The 13,781-nt window shown below is 33.3% G+C and overlaps 2 protein-coding genes across 4 annotated transcripts; both read left to right on the top strand.

Moving 5' to 3' along the window:
* The first annotated feature begins 247 nt into the window (after positions 1 to 247).
* On the top strand, positions 248 to 3,018 carry LOC145093750 (E3 ubiquitin-protein ligase BIG BROTHER-like). Of its 2 annotated transcripts, none has more exons than XM_079031995.1 (8): positions 248 to 436; positions 827 to 924; positions 1,006 to 1,267; positions 1,362 to 1,575; positions 1,661 to 1,734; positions 1,827 to 1,954; positions 2,510 to 2,618; positions 2,693 to 3,018. In XM_079031995.1, exons 3-8 carry the CDS (start codon positions 1,127 to 1,129, stop codon positions 2,768 to 2,770), a joined length of 744 nt encoding a protein of 247 aa, XP_078888121.1. In that variant the 5' UTR covers positions 248 to 436; positions 827 to 924; positions 1,006 to 1,126; the 3' UTR covers positions 2,771 to 3,018. The 2 variants fall into 2 exon arrangements, with proteins under 2 accessions (XP_078888121.1, XP_078888120.1); XM_079031994.1 differs by having other exon boundaries at positions 248 to 432.
* A 973-nt stretch (positions 3,019 to 3,991) lies between these two features.
* LOC145093760 (TMV resistance protein N-like) lies at positions 3,992 to 10,065 on the top strand. 2 transcript variants are annotated; one of them, XM_079032005.1, is made up of 8 exons: positions 3,992 to 4,324; positions 4,955 to 5,641; positions 6,140 to 7,271; positions 7,370 to 7,693; positions 7,774 to 8,670; positions 8,760 to 9,384; positions 9,509 to 9,576; positions 9,870 to 10,065. In XM_079032005.1, the coding sequence occupies exons 2-8, from the start codon at positions 5,067 to 5,069 to the stop codon at positions 9,873 to 9,875; spliced, it is 3,627 nt and encodes a 1,208-aa protein (XP_078888131.1). In that variant the 5' UTR covers positions 3,992 to 4,324; positions 4,955 to 5,066; the 3' UTR covers positions 9,876 to 10,065. The 2 variants fall into 2 exon arrangements, with proteins under 2 accessions (XP_078888131.1, XP_078888126.1); XM_079032000.1 differs by having other exon boundaries at positions 3,992 to 4,296.
* Positions 10,066 to 13,781: the final 3,716 nt, after the last annotated feature.

Here is a 13,781-nt window from a genome sequence, read left to right on the forward strand (position 1 = left end):
TACTCTAAACCACCCAACCAAAAAGACATAAACGAATTCGTTGAGAGCTTAACTCTTAACTTCAAGTCACAGGAACCTTGATCTTCTGTAGCTGACCCACATGATAGTAGTCCACGTGTCACCTTTTCGATAAATATAATCAAACCCGTGACTTTATTTGTGGTTACCTTTACCAAAATCACCGGCAGTAACTTTAATCCAATTGTACCTTGCGAAACACCTAATCATAACCCACCTTCTATACGGAGTCGCGTGTCCCGTTGTTATTAACAACTTCTGCGAAAAGGCGCCACCATAAGCCGCAGACAGAGTGATTGCAGAGAGAGGAATAACAGAAAGCTCAACTCTTTCTCTCTCTAACTATACATACACATTTTTGTATATATATTTAGTTTATCTTCTCAAAGCCAACCGGAAAAAGCAGCGATCAATGTAGGTAACATTATCATATTGAAGGATGAAATTTTATTATGATCGTAATGGTTTACTGTTGCATTTTGTTAAGAGTAATCGATTTTGGTTATGTAACTTTCTTATGGATTTTGATCAGTTATTTTGTAATGTATGTGTACACGAGATTGAATAAAAAAGTAAACAGAAACGCACAAATAGCATGTCGTTAAGTTCGGATTTATTCAGTTACGTGTGTGTTATTGTGTCAAGCAATTGTTTTCCGTGGAGTTTCGGTAACAATGAATCTCTAAAAAGTTCCTGGAATTACGAAGCGATTGCTTTGAGTTATCAACTTTGCTTTATTTATATGGAATCAAGCTCTGTTTCAGCGATCATAAGTCATAACATGTTTTGTTACGATTATCAATTCCAGGAAAAAGTTATAGATCTTTGGCAATCAAGAAGACGGAGTGTTTGAGGCGATATTCGATTCACACTGCTTGATCATCGCATTTCTGTTTCCAATCCAATGTATGTGATATCATTGACCCTGATTCATACCTTCAGATTTTAAATCCCTGTTTTGCTTGAAAATTATTGTTTCTTTTGTAGGATCTGCTTCGAGTTTAGCTTGAATGCTTGATAAGCTAACCAGATGAAATGAATATGAGAAATTTATGCTAATGTCTTGTTATTTAAGAAGCGATTCTTTCTAATAAAGTGGAGTAAACAAATGAACTGGCTCCTACAAACTGAAGATCCACGAATAAGTACAGGAATACAGTATCAATCGAGTGAAAGCTTCATGGATTTTCTCGAAGGACTTACCTATGAGCATGTCAATTTCATATTTTCTGGTACTACATATCCTCAGGTAAATCATAAAGTCTTTATCAGTAATCAGTTCAGTATGATTTAGAAACTTTAAGGAACATAGATCTTACACCTTTATTTACTTGTTCATGTAGGAGATCACAAACTCTACAATCAACACATATGCGTATAAGTTTGGGTATTCAGAAGCTGGGACATTCTCATACTATGATTACTGTGATGATTATCCGATCTATAATCAGACAATGGGGAACAATGAATATACTAGGCAATTGGATGTTAATCAGAGGACTACAACACAACAAGATGAACAATTAAGCTCGAGTTTTCATGCTAATCCAGCAGAGTGTGAGTAATAGTGATTCTTTTCCTTTTTTTTTGCAAAATGTTCAAAAAAAAAAAAGAAGTTATAAAAGTTTTGTTTGTAATCCAGGTCTTGAGCGCAATCATAATCATGGTGTACATGTTTGGGAAGACAATGTTGATCTTGACAACATGACATATGAGGTTTAGCTTTTGATTTGAGTTCATGTGGTGGTTTTAGATGAGATTTTATAAAAGATTGATGAAAGAGATGTTATTTTAAATTTTAATTGCAGGATTTGATCGAGTTAGGTGAGATTGTTGGAAGTCAAAGCCGTGGTCTATCTCATGAGGCTATTTCCTTACTCCCCATTTCAAAGTTCAAGTGTGGGTTCTTTTGGAGAAAGAAATCAAAAGTTGAGAAGTAAGCATTTGGTTTGTGGATTCCGGTAGAATCTGATGGAATTGGAATTCAATTCCATTCATTCTCTTGTTTGTTAAAAGACCAAAATACCCTTATTATATATGCATTTACAGTGATTAGAAACAGAGTAAGTTACATTTTTGGTCCCTAAATATAGCTGTTTTTTTTTCTTTCCAATTTTGGTACCAAAAAGTTTTTCCATGCAACTGTGGTCCTTCTTTTAGGTTTTTATAACTTTGGTCTCTCTTGCAAATAAAATGACTGTTTTTGGGACCAAAATTGCAAATATCAGCTTCACTTAGGGACCAAAAGTAGTCATTTCATTTGGAACAAGGACAAAAAGGTTACAAAAACCTCAAATAAGGACCAAAGTTGAAAAAAGTCAGCTATACTCAGGGACCAAAAATGTAACTTACTCTTAAATAAATATCTCTTTATAAAATATACTCAAATACCATTCCATTTCCCAATAACCAAACTCTTGATTAGGTTTACATATTACAATTCATTAAGATTCCAATTTATTTGACAGAATTCATTCGTTTACATTTTCAGGTGTGTAATTTGTCAGATGGAATACAAACGAGGTGACAAACAAATTACTCTTCCATGTAAACATGTGTATCATGGTGCGTGTGGGAGTCGATGGCTTAGCATTAACAAGGTAAAATATGTTAATTTATTATTATTATTATTTTTATTTCATGAAAATTTATTGATCATGTCAAAACATATCAGGCGTGCCCTGTTTGTTACAAGGATGTGAATGTGAATATTGGTGGATCAAAAAGTGAAGAAAGATTTCGTAAGTGGTGATAGAAAGGGGATTCTATTCATATCTTTGCATCCATCTCAAATCCATAAATTTAGTTTCATCTTCAATTTTCATTGTTACATTTTATTTTTTATTTTTTTGTACTTTTATTAGTTAGATGTGTTTTAAATAAGTGTTGCTATAGAAGATTCATTACAGGGTTGTCTGAGGTTTTTGTATTTGAACATTTGGTTTCTTGTAAAATGATATCTTTAATTGGACTAAAGAAAGTCATTATCTCTTGGCATCTCTTTAGTCTGTAAATACATGTGGGCCATAGATTGGCACGTGATGAAAATGGTAGGTTTTTGTATCTGAAGCTGACAACGCAATTAAGCATCCTATGAGCTCACCTTCTTTTATATGGTCATGTCGACTGCTTTACTGTTTACAATTGGTCCTGAATCACATGAATGAATGAATATCTTGGGAAATGAAAAAATTACAATTACAAAAAGTAAATACTGCATCTTTTATTTTATTTTTTGATTTGGTCTAAATTTTAAATGTAAATGAAATGTTTGTCAATTGTTTGTCGTTAAAAAACATTGGTGGTAATAGGTATAAGTGTTGTTTGTTTATTTTAGAAAAAGGTCTGTGTGACATGCCATGTCTACCGTGTGGGCAGACAGACATTAAAGCAAAAGACCATTTGTTTGTTAGAAGGCTATATACATAGACATGTATGCATGACCTTTTTTTTTACATAGACTAAAAAACAGTTTTTGATTTTAGAATACAATTTCTAAGCTCTAACTCTAATATGGTGTTACTTATTTCACCATCTTTGTCACTGCGGCCATCTTTTACTATCTTCTAGAAATCATAGAAATCAATGTGATTAATGAGTGTACGTACATCTGGTTTGTTTGTTTAGGATCATCTGTGTTCAATATGGTTTAATAAAAAAGTTTTTTTTTTTTTTTTGCTTGCAGACTACATATTTTCGATCCATATTTTCTGAATAAGTGTAAAAAAATTGCAGACATTTTACATTTTAAAAAACAAACAAAACTTTAGATAATTTCCGGTAAATGATTCTCATTAATTGCCTATATATACAATTACAAGGCAAGGTAATGGGCCAAACTAAATGGGTACTCAAAATGCAACTATGGGCTAGCTACAGATAATACGTGAAAAACCCATCCAGTACTTTTGAAATACTTTTTACCTTACATTGATATTTGATAGTAGAGAGAGTGTAGAGGAGAGGGGGGCATAGACAGACAACAGGTTGAAGAACCTTTATATTGGCTTTGGAGCGGTACCATCTTCGACTTCCATGACCGTACTTGGAATTTGCTTAATAAAATACCATTACTTTAAAATTGGAATTTACCTAACAAATACCATTACTTTATTGGATTTTATATTTGTAGCAGAGAAGAACACAAAGAAAAACCTCAACATCTTCCACTTCCTCGTTGACTTGCTGTTTCACTAGTCATCTTTCTCAGCTTCGTCACTGCTGGTTCATCCTCTATCATCGCTGTGTCAGGTCTTCTTCTTGTGGTCCTGTACACAGGTAACTATGAGGGCGCGCATTCTTACAAGTTAGTTTCACTTTCACATATTGTTAGACAATTTCATCTTACTAATCATCAATTCCACCATAATCATTTTTTTATCTCGTTTACATATGATTGAATTCTGTATTTGTCAATTACTGTTGCTTAGTTACTTCCGAGGGTTTTAAATTGAAACCCTCAGCAGTTCAAAGTTGAAAAGATTGTTCTTGATTTTGATTTTTTTTTTTTTGTTTGGATATTTGAAGTTTTTGTTGATATCTAGTGCAAGCTTGAAATTTCCTATAGGTTGCAATTTCTCTTATAAGTGGATTTTGTAGTTGTCTGTAGAATGATATTTAGTGTTGAACTGTTGATTTTGTTTGATGATTACTTGAGTGAACTCCAAATGGATTTTATTTAGACAGTAGTATAGTAGGGATGTTTATGTGGATTAAATCAAATCAAAACAGAGACATTAAAAATCAAAATCAAGAATTAAAACACACATATACACATTATGCACTATGAAGTTCATATGTATTATATTATTTTAATCACTTAAAAGTTTTATTTTGAAGAATTTCAAAGTAATACAATGATTATTATTGAGGTTCAAAATGTTTGATGAGATTTAAGTTGCATATTGTAAATATTAATAATTCGGATTTTATGTAGAGGCAACATGTATGGGATCCTGACATTGAAGCACAAGTGAGGAAAGCCTGTGAAACCAACTTTCATAACCGATAACATGAAAGGGTGAAGGGTCATCAACTCATAACTCATAATGGTTGTTCTCTCTGAACTCTCAGAAGGATCTTCATCCTCTTCATCAACACATAGTCATAGTTCACAAACTCGTGGTCATAGTTCATCAACTCATGGTCATAAATATGATGTATTTTTAAGTTTTAGAGGTCTCGACACTCGTGATAGTTTTACCAATCACCTTTATGAGGCCCTTATGCATGCCAATATCACTACCTTCTTAGATGATGAAGAGGTTGAAACAGGGGAAGATCTAAAACCAGAGTTGGAGAGTGCAATTAAGGCATCTTGGGCTTCAATTATCATTTTGTCTAAGAATTATGCTACTTCAACATGGTGTCTGGATGAATTGGTGTTGATCCTTGAGCAGCGTATGAAATCCAACCATATTGTCATCCCTGTCTTTTATCATGTGGAGCCCACACATGTTAGGAAGCAACAAAGTAGCTTTGGAGATGCAATGGCTAAGCATAAACGGATGATGGAGGCAGAGACAAATGCAAGTAAAAGAAGTCAATTGGCTCAGAAGATGGACAGATGGAATAAAGCGCTTATAGAAGTTGCTAATTTAAAAGGCAAGGATGTAAATGGAAGGTAACCATCCTTACTATACATCTAGTATTTTATTGAAAGTTAGTTCATTTTGATAAACCATTTTAATTTATTTTATATGTTCTCCCTTAAAAACCAAATTCTGAACTTTTTGCTATGCCTCTACTATAAGTTATACCATACTACCTTCATATCATAGTGTTTTTTATGATATATACAACTTCTCTTACATGTAAGTAGTAAAAGATAACCTATCACTGGCAGTTTTTTCGACATATGGAATAACACATGAATAGTTAAGTTTAAAGGTCTTGTAGAAACATAGTGATGTTAGGTGGTTCATTAGTGAAATCTTGTATCACATTGGTAGCTGTTGTCTTATCATGCATAAATATACATGACCTTACACATTTGATTATATGGTTATAATTGTAAATACAATATGGTTTTAATTTGAATCTTTGGATAAACTAAATAGCCAAATTTGGTTTGTTACTCTTGTGGATTGTGTTTTGTATTTCTTATTGAATCAAGTTTCAGGCTAGAGACGGAGTTTATTGAAGAAATTGTGAAAGACATCTACCGTAGATTACATATACCCTTAAGGAGTGGTCGACCACAACTTATTGGGATGGAGTTTTCTATTGAGTTCATCACTTCTTGGTTGAAAGATACATCCTCACATACAGCAGACATACTCACTATTTTGGGCATGGGTGGGATCGGGAAGACATCTATAACCAAATATGTCTATGAGTTACATTGTCGTGATTTCCACACATGCAGCTATATTGAAGATATTAGTAGGAGATGTGATGCAAAGTTTAATGGGTTGCTTGACTTACAAAAACAATTGTACGATGACATTTCAAAGACAAGTTCATTTGAATTTCATGATGTTTCAATATACACCTCAAAGATAGAGAATGCATTAGCCCGTAAAAAGGTGTTTCTAGTTCTTGATGATATCGATAGTCTTGATCAATTGGATGCGTTACTTGGAAGCAAAGGTTTTCATCCTGGAAGCAAAATTATAGTAACCACAAAGGACGCATGGTTGACAGAGAGTTGTGCATTATTCAAATCAAATATTATTAAACCCAAGCATGTAGAGCACATGCTTCGAGGCTTACATGAAAATGCATCACTACAACTTTTGTGTTTTCATGCATTCATGCACAACCATCCCAAGGAAGGTTATGAAGAAGTGTTAGATAAACTTGTGAAGTATTGTGAAGGGCATCCACTAGCTCTTGAAGTTTTGGGCAAGTCTCTACATAATCAAGATATAGCTTATTGGGAAGGTTGCATAGAAGGACTACAGAAAGAAAGTGGGTCCCATATAAATAATGTCTTGAAAATGAGCTTTGATTCTTTGCCATACAAAAATGATAAGGAATTGTTTAAGCATATTGCTTGTTTCTTTGTCGGAATAGATAGAGATGTTAGTGAAACAATATTAAAGGCATGTGATATAAACACAAAATCTGGAATCACAAATCTCATTGATAGATTCCTTCTTAGCATTGGAGGGTTTAACGAATTAAAAATGCATCAATTGGTTCAAGAGATGGGAAGATTCGAAGTACGTCGAGAATCACTTGAAAAACCATGGAAGCGGAGTCGATTATGGTGTCATAAGGAGTCATTCAATGTGTTAAAACATAAAAAGGTAAAAGGTCATGTATGCTTTTACAGTTTTACTAATGTGTATGTCAAACATATTTTGTGTTGTCTAATTTTTTTTATTTGCATTTTGTTTTGTCTTAGGGAAAAGGAAATATTCTAGGTCTTACTCTTGACATGCGCATGCTTGAGAAAGAGAAGATGGATGTATCATTTGAGCTGAAAACAAGTGCATTAAGCAACATGGATAGTTTGATGCTACTACAACTCAATTTTGTCCACATGAATGGGTCTTATGATAACTTTCCGGAGGAATTAAGAGGCTTGTGTATGCATGGGTTTCCATTAAAGTCTATTCCTTCAGACTTACCTATGGAGAATCTTGTTGCTATTGACATGTCATATAGCAATATTGAAACATTTGTCATTTGTCACAGTGATCCAAAACGACCTGACAAGAGGCAAAAAGTAAGTTATCTTCACTTATTATGTTTCCATGTTGAGTTAATGAACTTTATAGCTATTCTAACTTATTTCCCTTTCTATAGCTGGATGGAGCATGTTTAAGAGACAAAAGGTTGCTTGGATCATTAAAGATTCTTAACTTAAGTTTTTGTAAACAACTCCATAGTATTGGTGACTTTGATCAACTCCCAACACTTGAGAGATTAATAGTTAGAAATTGCACCGGTTTGGTTGAGGTTTGTGAATCAATTGAGCAATGTGTTGAGCTTGTCTTCATCGATCTGAGCTACTGCAACACGCTTGAAAAACTTCCAAGAAACATAGGCATGTTAAAGAAGATTAAAACACTCTTACTAGATGGTTGTAATCTCGGAAAATCTCAAATCAAGAATAAGGATATGAATTCATCGGAAAGGCACAAGGCTAACAACATAGTCATAAACACAGGAACCTCTTCCCCCACCTTTGTAGGTGTTATACCACGTGATTTGAAACTCTCTTTGATTTCTTCACCAAGCTCTTTAGTAAATTTGTCACTTATAAGGAATAACTTGTCCACCAAATCGTTTCCCATGGACATGAGCTCCTTATCCATGTTAAAGAAATTACATATAGATGAGAATCCTATCGATTCTTTGCCCAATTGTGTGAGAACCCTTCCTAAGCTTGAGAAGCTTAGTATGATGAATTGTACAAAATTGAAGTCAGTCGAGCATCCTCCACGTACACTAAGAGAGTTGTTTATCCATTCTCGTAAAACTTTGCTAGAAAAAGTTGTATTTGATCCAGAAATGTCCCCACTTGAGTTTATGTATAGCTTGATAGATTCCAGACCTTCTTCATATGAAATTGAAGGCATGATCAAAATCCAACCAATTATGGATGTTGAGGAAAAAGTATTACATAGCTTGGGTTGGATTAATTTAGACTTCCTTAACGACATGCATGTGGGAACAAATTCATGGAAATCTGAAATCCAGGTTTTTTTTTTGTAGTTAAACGCTCATCTTTATGTGAATATGTATAATATATTATTATAGTGATTAATTAAGGTGGTTGTATTTGGCAGATGATTTATGAATTTGGGATATTCAGCATAATGTATGAGCCAAAGAAGATGCCGAATTGGTTTACGCATAGAAGCACGGGGAACTCGATATCATTTACCATTCCATCATATCCAAACAAGATTACAGGACTTAACTTCTGCTCTATACACATATTGGCATCTCCTGATGAGAGGCTTCCATTTCCATGTGATCATTTCCCTCTTACCCCAATGATCACAGTTAATAATATAACAAAGAATCATATGTGGATATATGAGCGTCATAAAGACAGATTTAGTGAAGGTCGAGAGTGTTACACGTTGTTAAGTCATTGGATGTTTGGGATGAATGAGATGGAGGGTGGTGACCATGTTACTATTACTGTTACACTTCCATGTAATGAAATTGTAAAGGAGTGTGGAGTGAGGGTTGTGTATGATGATGGAAACATGGATGAGGAAGAAGATGCATTGGGTTATTACAAGTCATGGAATCATATTATTGGTGGTTATCTCTCTCCTTTTCAGTTAACAACAGGAGAATACATCCTCCATAATTGGCAATTTTTTTGGCCTGATGTTAAAATGTATCCATATTATCGTAAATTTGTTACAGAGGGTGCCAACTATCAAGCTAGATATCAAGGTAGATTTCATTTTTATTAAGTATATATTTTATCGTCGTGTCTTATGTATAATGATGTGACCCTTGACTCAACTTCATTAATAGATGAATAATAATTAACATATTACTTTTTATCTGTTTTCAGTACAAGATAATGGGTGGTTTAGAGCTTTATCTAAAAGAAAGCCCCACATAATTGGTGACACACATGAGGTATACTTTTTCTCGCTTTGTCAGGTTTTGTTTTCTTTATAACATGTTTATGTGTGGTCTTTCTGATTACGTGTTTACTGTTAGTTGTTTATGGGTCTCAGTTAGTTTTTTATTCTCTCATTTAGTCAATTAGTTGTTTATGGGTCTCGGTAAACAATTAATTAGTTTTTCTTGGTCTCAATTAACTGTTTTGGGTATCAATTGGCTGTTTTTTTTGGTATCAATTAGTAAAATTGGGTATCAATTGGTTGTTTCTTGCTAATCTGTTTGTGGGTATTGATTTTTTGTTTCAGGTCTAAACTAATGATCTGGGTATCAATTGGATATTTCTGGAGCTCAATTTTCATGTATACTTTACTTAATTTTATATTATAATGACTATAGTTCGACTTATTTTTAGATTATAATGGCTATAGTTTACTTATTTGTAAAATATAATGTTATAATAGTTCATTAGTTATGATAACCATATATTTAATTTTCTATTAACCTATCACTAAACACAGAATAGCAACGTTATTTCATCTATATCTAGCTACGTCTCTATCATCCACTATTCGCCATCAACAACACTGCTAGAAATTGAGAGTATTGCATAGTTGAGTGTGAGCATAGAAAATGCAAGGGAAAGAGGTTCAACTTAGAGCCTTGAACTAAGTGTTTTTGGTTGTTATCAAGATTTTTTGGATTTTATTTATTTTTGCTACTTCTATGTCAAATACAAGGCAATTATTATTGGTTATTTTTAGTTGCATTAAGGAATCTTATTTGATAGACGCCTTCTTAGAATAGGAACAAGCAACATGTTTTGAATGCATATATTATTGAATACTATGATCCATGTTATCTAAAAGGTAAGGGTACAAACATAATATATACATGTTACGTTGAGGCCAAAGGGCCGACTAAGCTAATGGGCTCCAATATTTGGCATCATTAAAGTAATAATATACATACATAGTCTAAGATTCTCTTAAGTTTTATCAGAAGGAAACATATGGACGTTCAAACTATAGTTGAATTCGTTGAATTCATTAAATAGAGTGGACGATAGCCTGTTGATAAAGATGTATGCATATTGTGATGGGGAAGGACGTGTAGTACATGGACGACACATGTGGCAACCTCATCTCAAACAAAGTGAATGTCTATCTATATATGTTTCGTATGTTGGTGCTACATGGGATTAGTGGAGAGATACACGACTTGTCACGTTAAACAATAGTCACCTTGGTTGGTGGGCATAAAAGATCTAGAAGAAGATTGCTAATCCAACAAGTCTTGGAAACAATACTAGACACTCCTCGGTATTCAGATTTGGCATTGGAACGAGAATGACATATTGTCGTTTGGAAGACCATGACATCATATTGTTGCCAAGAAATATACAATACCCAAAAGTAAAATCGATTGATATTTCAACACAAACGGTTGAAACATTGGAATTAGTAATAAAAAACCGAAATGAATGTGTTTGTGAAGTTGAAAAACATGACATAGCATATTTCAATTGTATTTATTACAAGAGATAAATTGTTGGAAATAAGGGACTTCAAGGCTTGAACTTCGGGGATGATCGGGCCTTTGATGACATTAGGATTGGGTGGTGGTCACAAGCACTTACATAGAGGAAGGGAGGACATTATTGAGAGGGATATTGTCATCACATGGGATGGAAGGTTGTTAGGTCTTTTAATTCTTGACAGTAAAACCAAATTCGTTAAAATCAATACTAGTTTTATTTTGATGAACATAAATTAAGTTACTGGTGAATATTTGATGTTATGAGGAAATTATTTAGATGAAGAGTGCAATAAGGGTTATATAGTGGGAAACATTTGGTGTGATGAGGAAATTATTTAGATGAAGAGTGCGATAAAGCTTATATAGTGAGAAATTGATGTGTTCGGCCATAGATACATGTATTTTGGAGGTTGGCAGTAGAGAAGCATGATAATGACCCGGAGATGGTCACAGGCGAGTATAAGTTGAAGCAAGGTAGGTCCCATGACCTACTTAATTTTTTGATTTTGCTTATAATTTATTTAACAAAAGTTTTAGAAACCATCTTAAAAAGTTTAGGAACCACCTTAAGTTTTTTGGTTTAAGAACTTGCTAAAATCTTGAGAGTTTGGCAGAAAAAATTCTAAGTTAAGTAAAAAATCAATAAACTATTAGCGGTATGTCTTTACAACTATATATATATATATATATATATATATATATATATATATATATATATATATATATATTACCATATCTAGAACTCAAATTCTCAAAAAAGCCAAAAAAATTGTGCTAATAAAAAAGAAGTCCACAAGTCTTGCTTAATCTTATCTTTTATAAACTATTAAAAAAAAAATCAAGAAACCTTAAAGTAAAAACTAAAAAAACCCTAACCACATATGCTAGTTTCATCTCATCGCCCACGACTCATCTCATCTCAAAAAATGACAATAACTCTCAATCTCCATCGCCCACGACTCATCTCATCTCAAAGATGTTGTATGTACATTCCTATCTTTAACAAGTTTTAGTATCATGTTTTTATTAACTCTTTAACTATATTTTTATAAACTCTCATGAATTGTGAATAGATATGATATTTAAAAATCTTTTATAAATAGTTACGGTCTTTATGCCATCAATGTAGAATATTAGTCTAACATCCAAGCAGCTCTCTGAGTAGGTATAAAAAAAATATTGTATATGTAATAATATTATATAATCAATTTTAATCACTTATTCATGTTTTATGATTGTACCAAACAAACCTCTTTTTTAGTAATTAAAGTGAATCTAAAACAACATAATTAAGATTCAATCAAACATTATACCTATATATTTTCTATAATCAAAATATTTTTTTTATCAGCAATAAGCAATCTACTTGATAGATAGATTAATAAATAAATTTTAATTAAGTTGCCATTATATATATATATATATATATATATATATATATATATATATATATATAGAGAGAGAGAGAGAGAGAGAGAGAGAGGGAGAGAGAGACAGAGATATTTAGGTGCTGTTTGTTTTTTTGAAGTCAAAATGTCTGCAGTCTGCGGACCACATCTGCAAGCCTCTGCGACAGAAGAGATGGACCAAATGTCTGCAGTCTGCAATAAGAAAACTGTTTGTTTTTAACATCTGCGGGATGTTAAAATAAATTGATTTTTTAAACTTAATTTCATGTCATATACATTAAAAATACATTTTTAACAAAAAAAAAAAGAAAGAAAAAAGAAATTGCACGGTGGCCCATGTTTTTTTTTTGGTTTAGGTTAAAATGCGGTCTGAAGACCTTTGAAGACAGTGATCCATGTCTGCGTCAAGAAGACCTCGCGCAGACGTTTTCTGATCTGTGCACTTCCAAAAAACAAACAATCTGCGAGGGCATATGTCTGCGCGTTGTCTGCGCGGCGCAGACAAAAGTGGTTGCGCAAATCTTCACACAAAAAACAAACAACCCCTTAGAGAACTATTAGTAAGAGTACACTAAAGAGTTGTTTCATAGGGTATGCAACCCGATTTTTCACAAATATTGTTGACATTTTTGTTTTTATTGATTTCAATTAACTAGAAAACCATATGATTTTGTTTATAGATTTTCCACTAATAGGGAACCATGTGGTTTTTTGTTCTAGACTCGCCACTAGAGATGGAGATGGAGATAGGTGTTGGTGAGACACACGTTACTCTTCTAAGATAAGTATCGAGTGTGATTTCAAGAATGAAGGTAGAGGAGAATGGTGTCAAATGATGTTTGCAACATACTCAAACTTGGATGATAGTTTGATAATCGCGTAGATGAAAATGTTCATTAGTTCTTGTTAAGAACTAGTGCACCGATGTTATCTAGGAGGCCTGTCATAGTTCAATTTTAAAGAAGTATTCATTGACGAAAAGATCACATAGATATTGTGCAACTCATTGTCAAGTTGCATAGTCTTCAGGTATTTGATGTCGTAGAACAATTTCTCGAGTGTGATATGTATATCCTGAGCCGAAGAGTCCTTGAGAACCTTCTGAAGAAGTGAGTGGGTAATGGTGCCATAGATACAAAGTTTGATAACCGACTCAACTTTCTACCATCGGGAATCGGTAGGTTTTATAGTCAACTCTTTGTAGTTATCGTTTATGTGGTCGATAACATCAAACCATATGCAATGGATTGAGAAGATCTATCACCACACATC

This window comes from Lactuca serriola, chromosome 1, assembly GCF_051521515.1.
Source record: "Lactuca serriola cultivar US96UC23 chromosome 1, Lser_US96UC23_V15, whole genome shotgun sequence".
Lineage (NCBI taxonomy): Eukaryota > Viridiplantae > Streptophyta > Magnoliopsida > Asterales > Asteraceae > Lactuca > Lactuca serriola.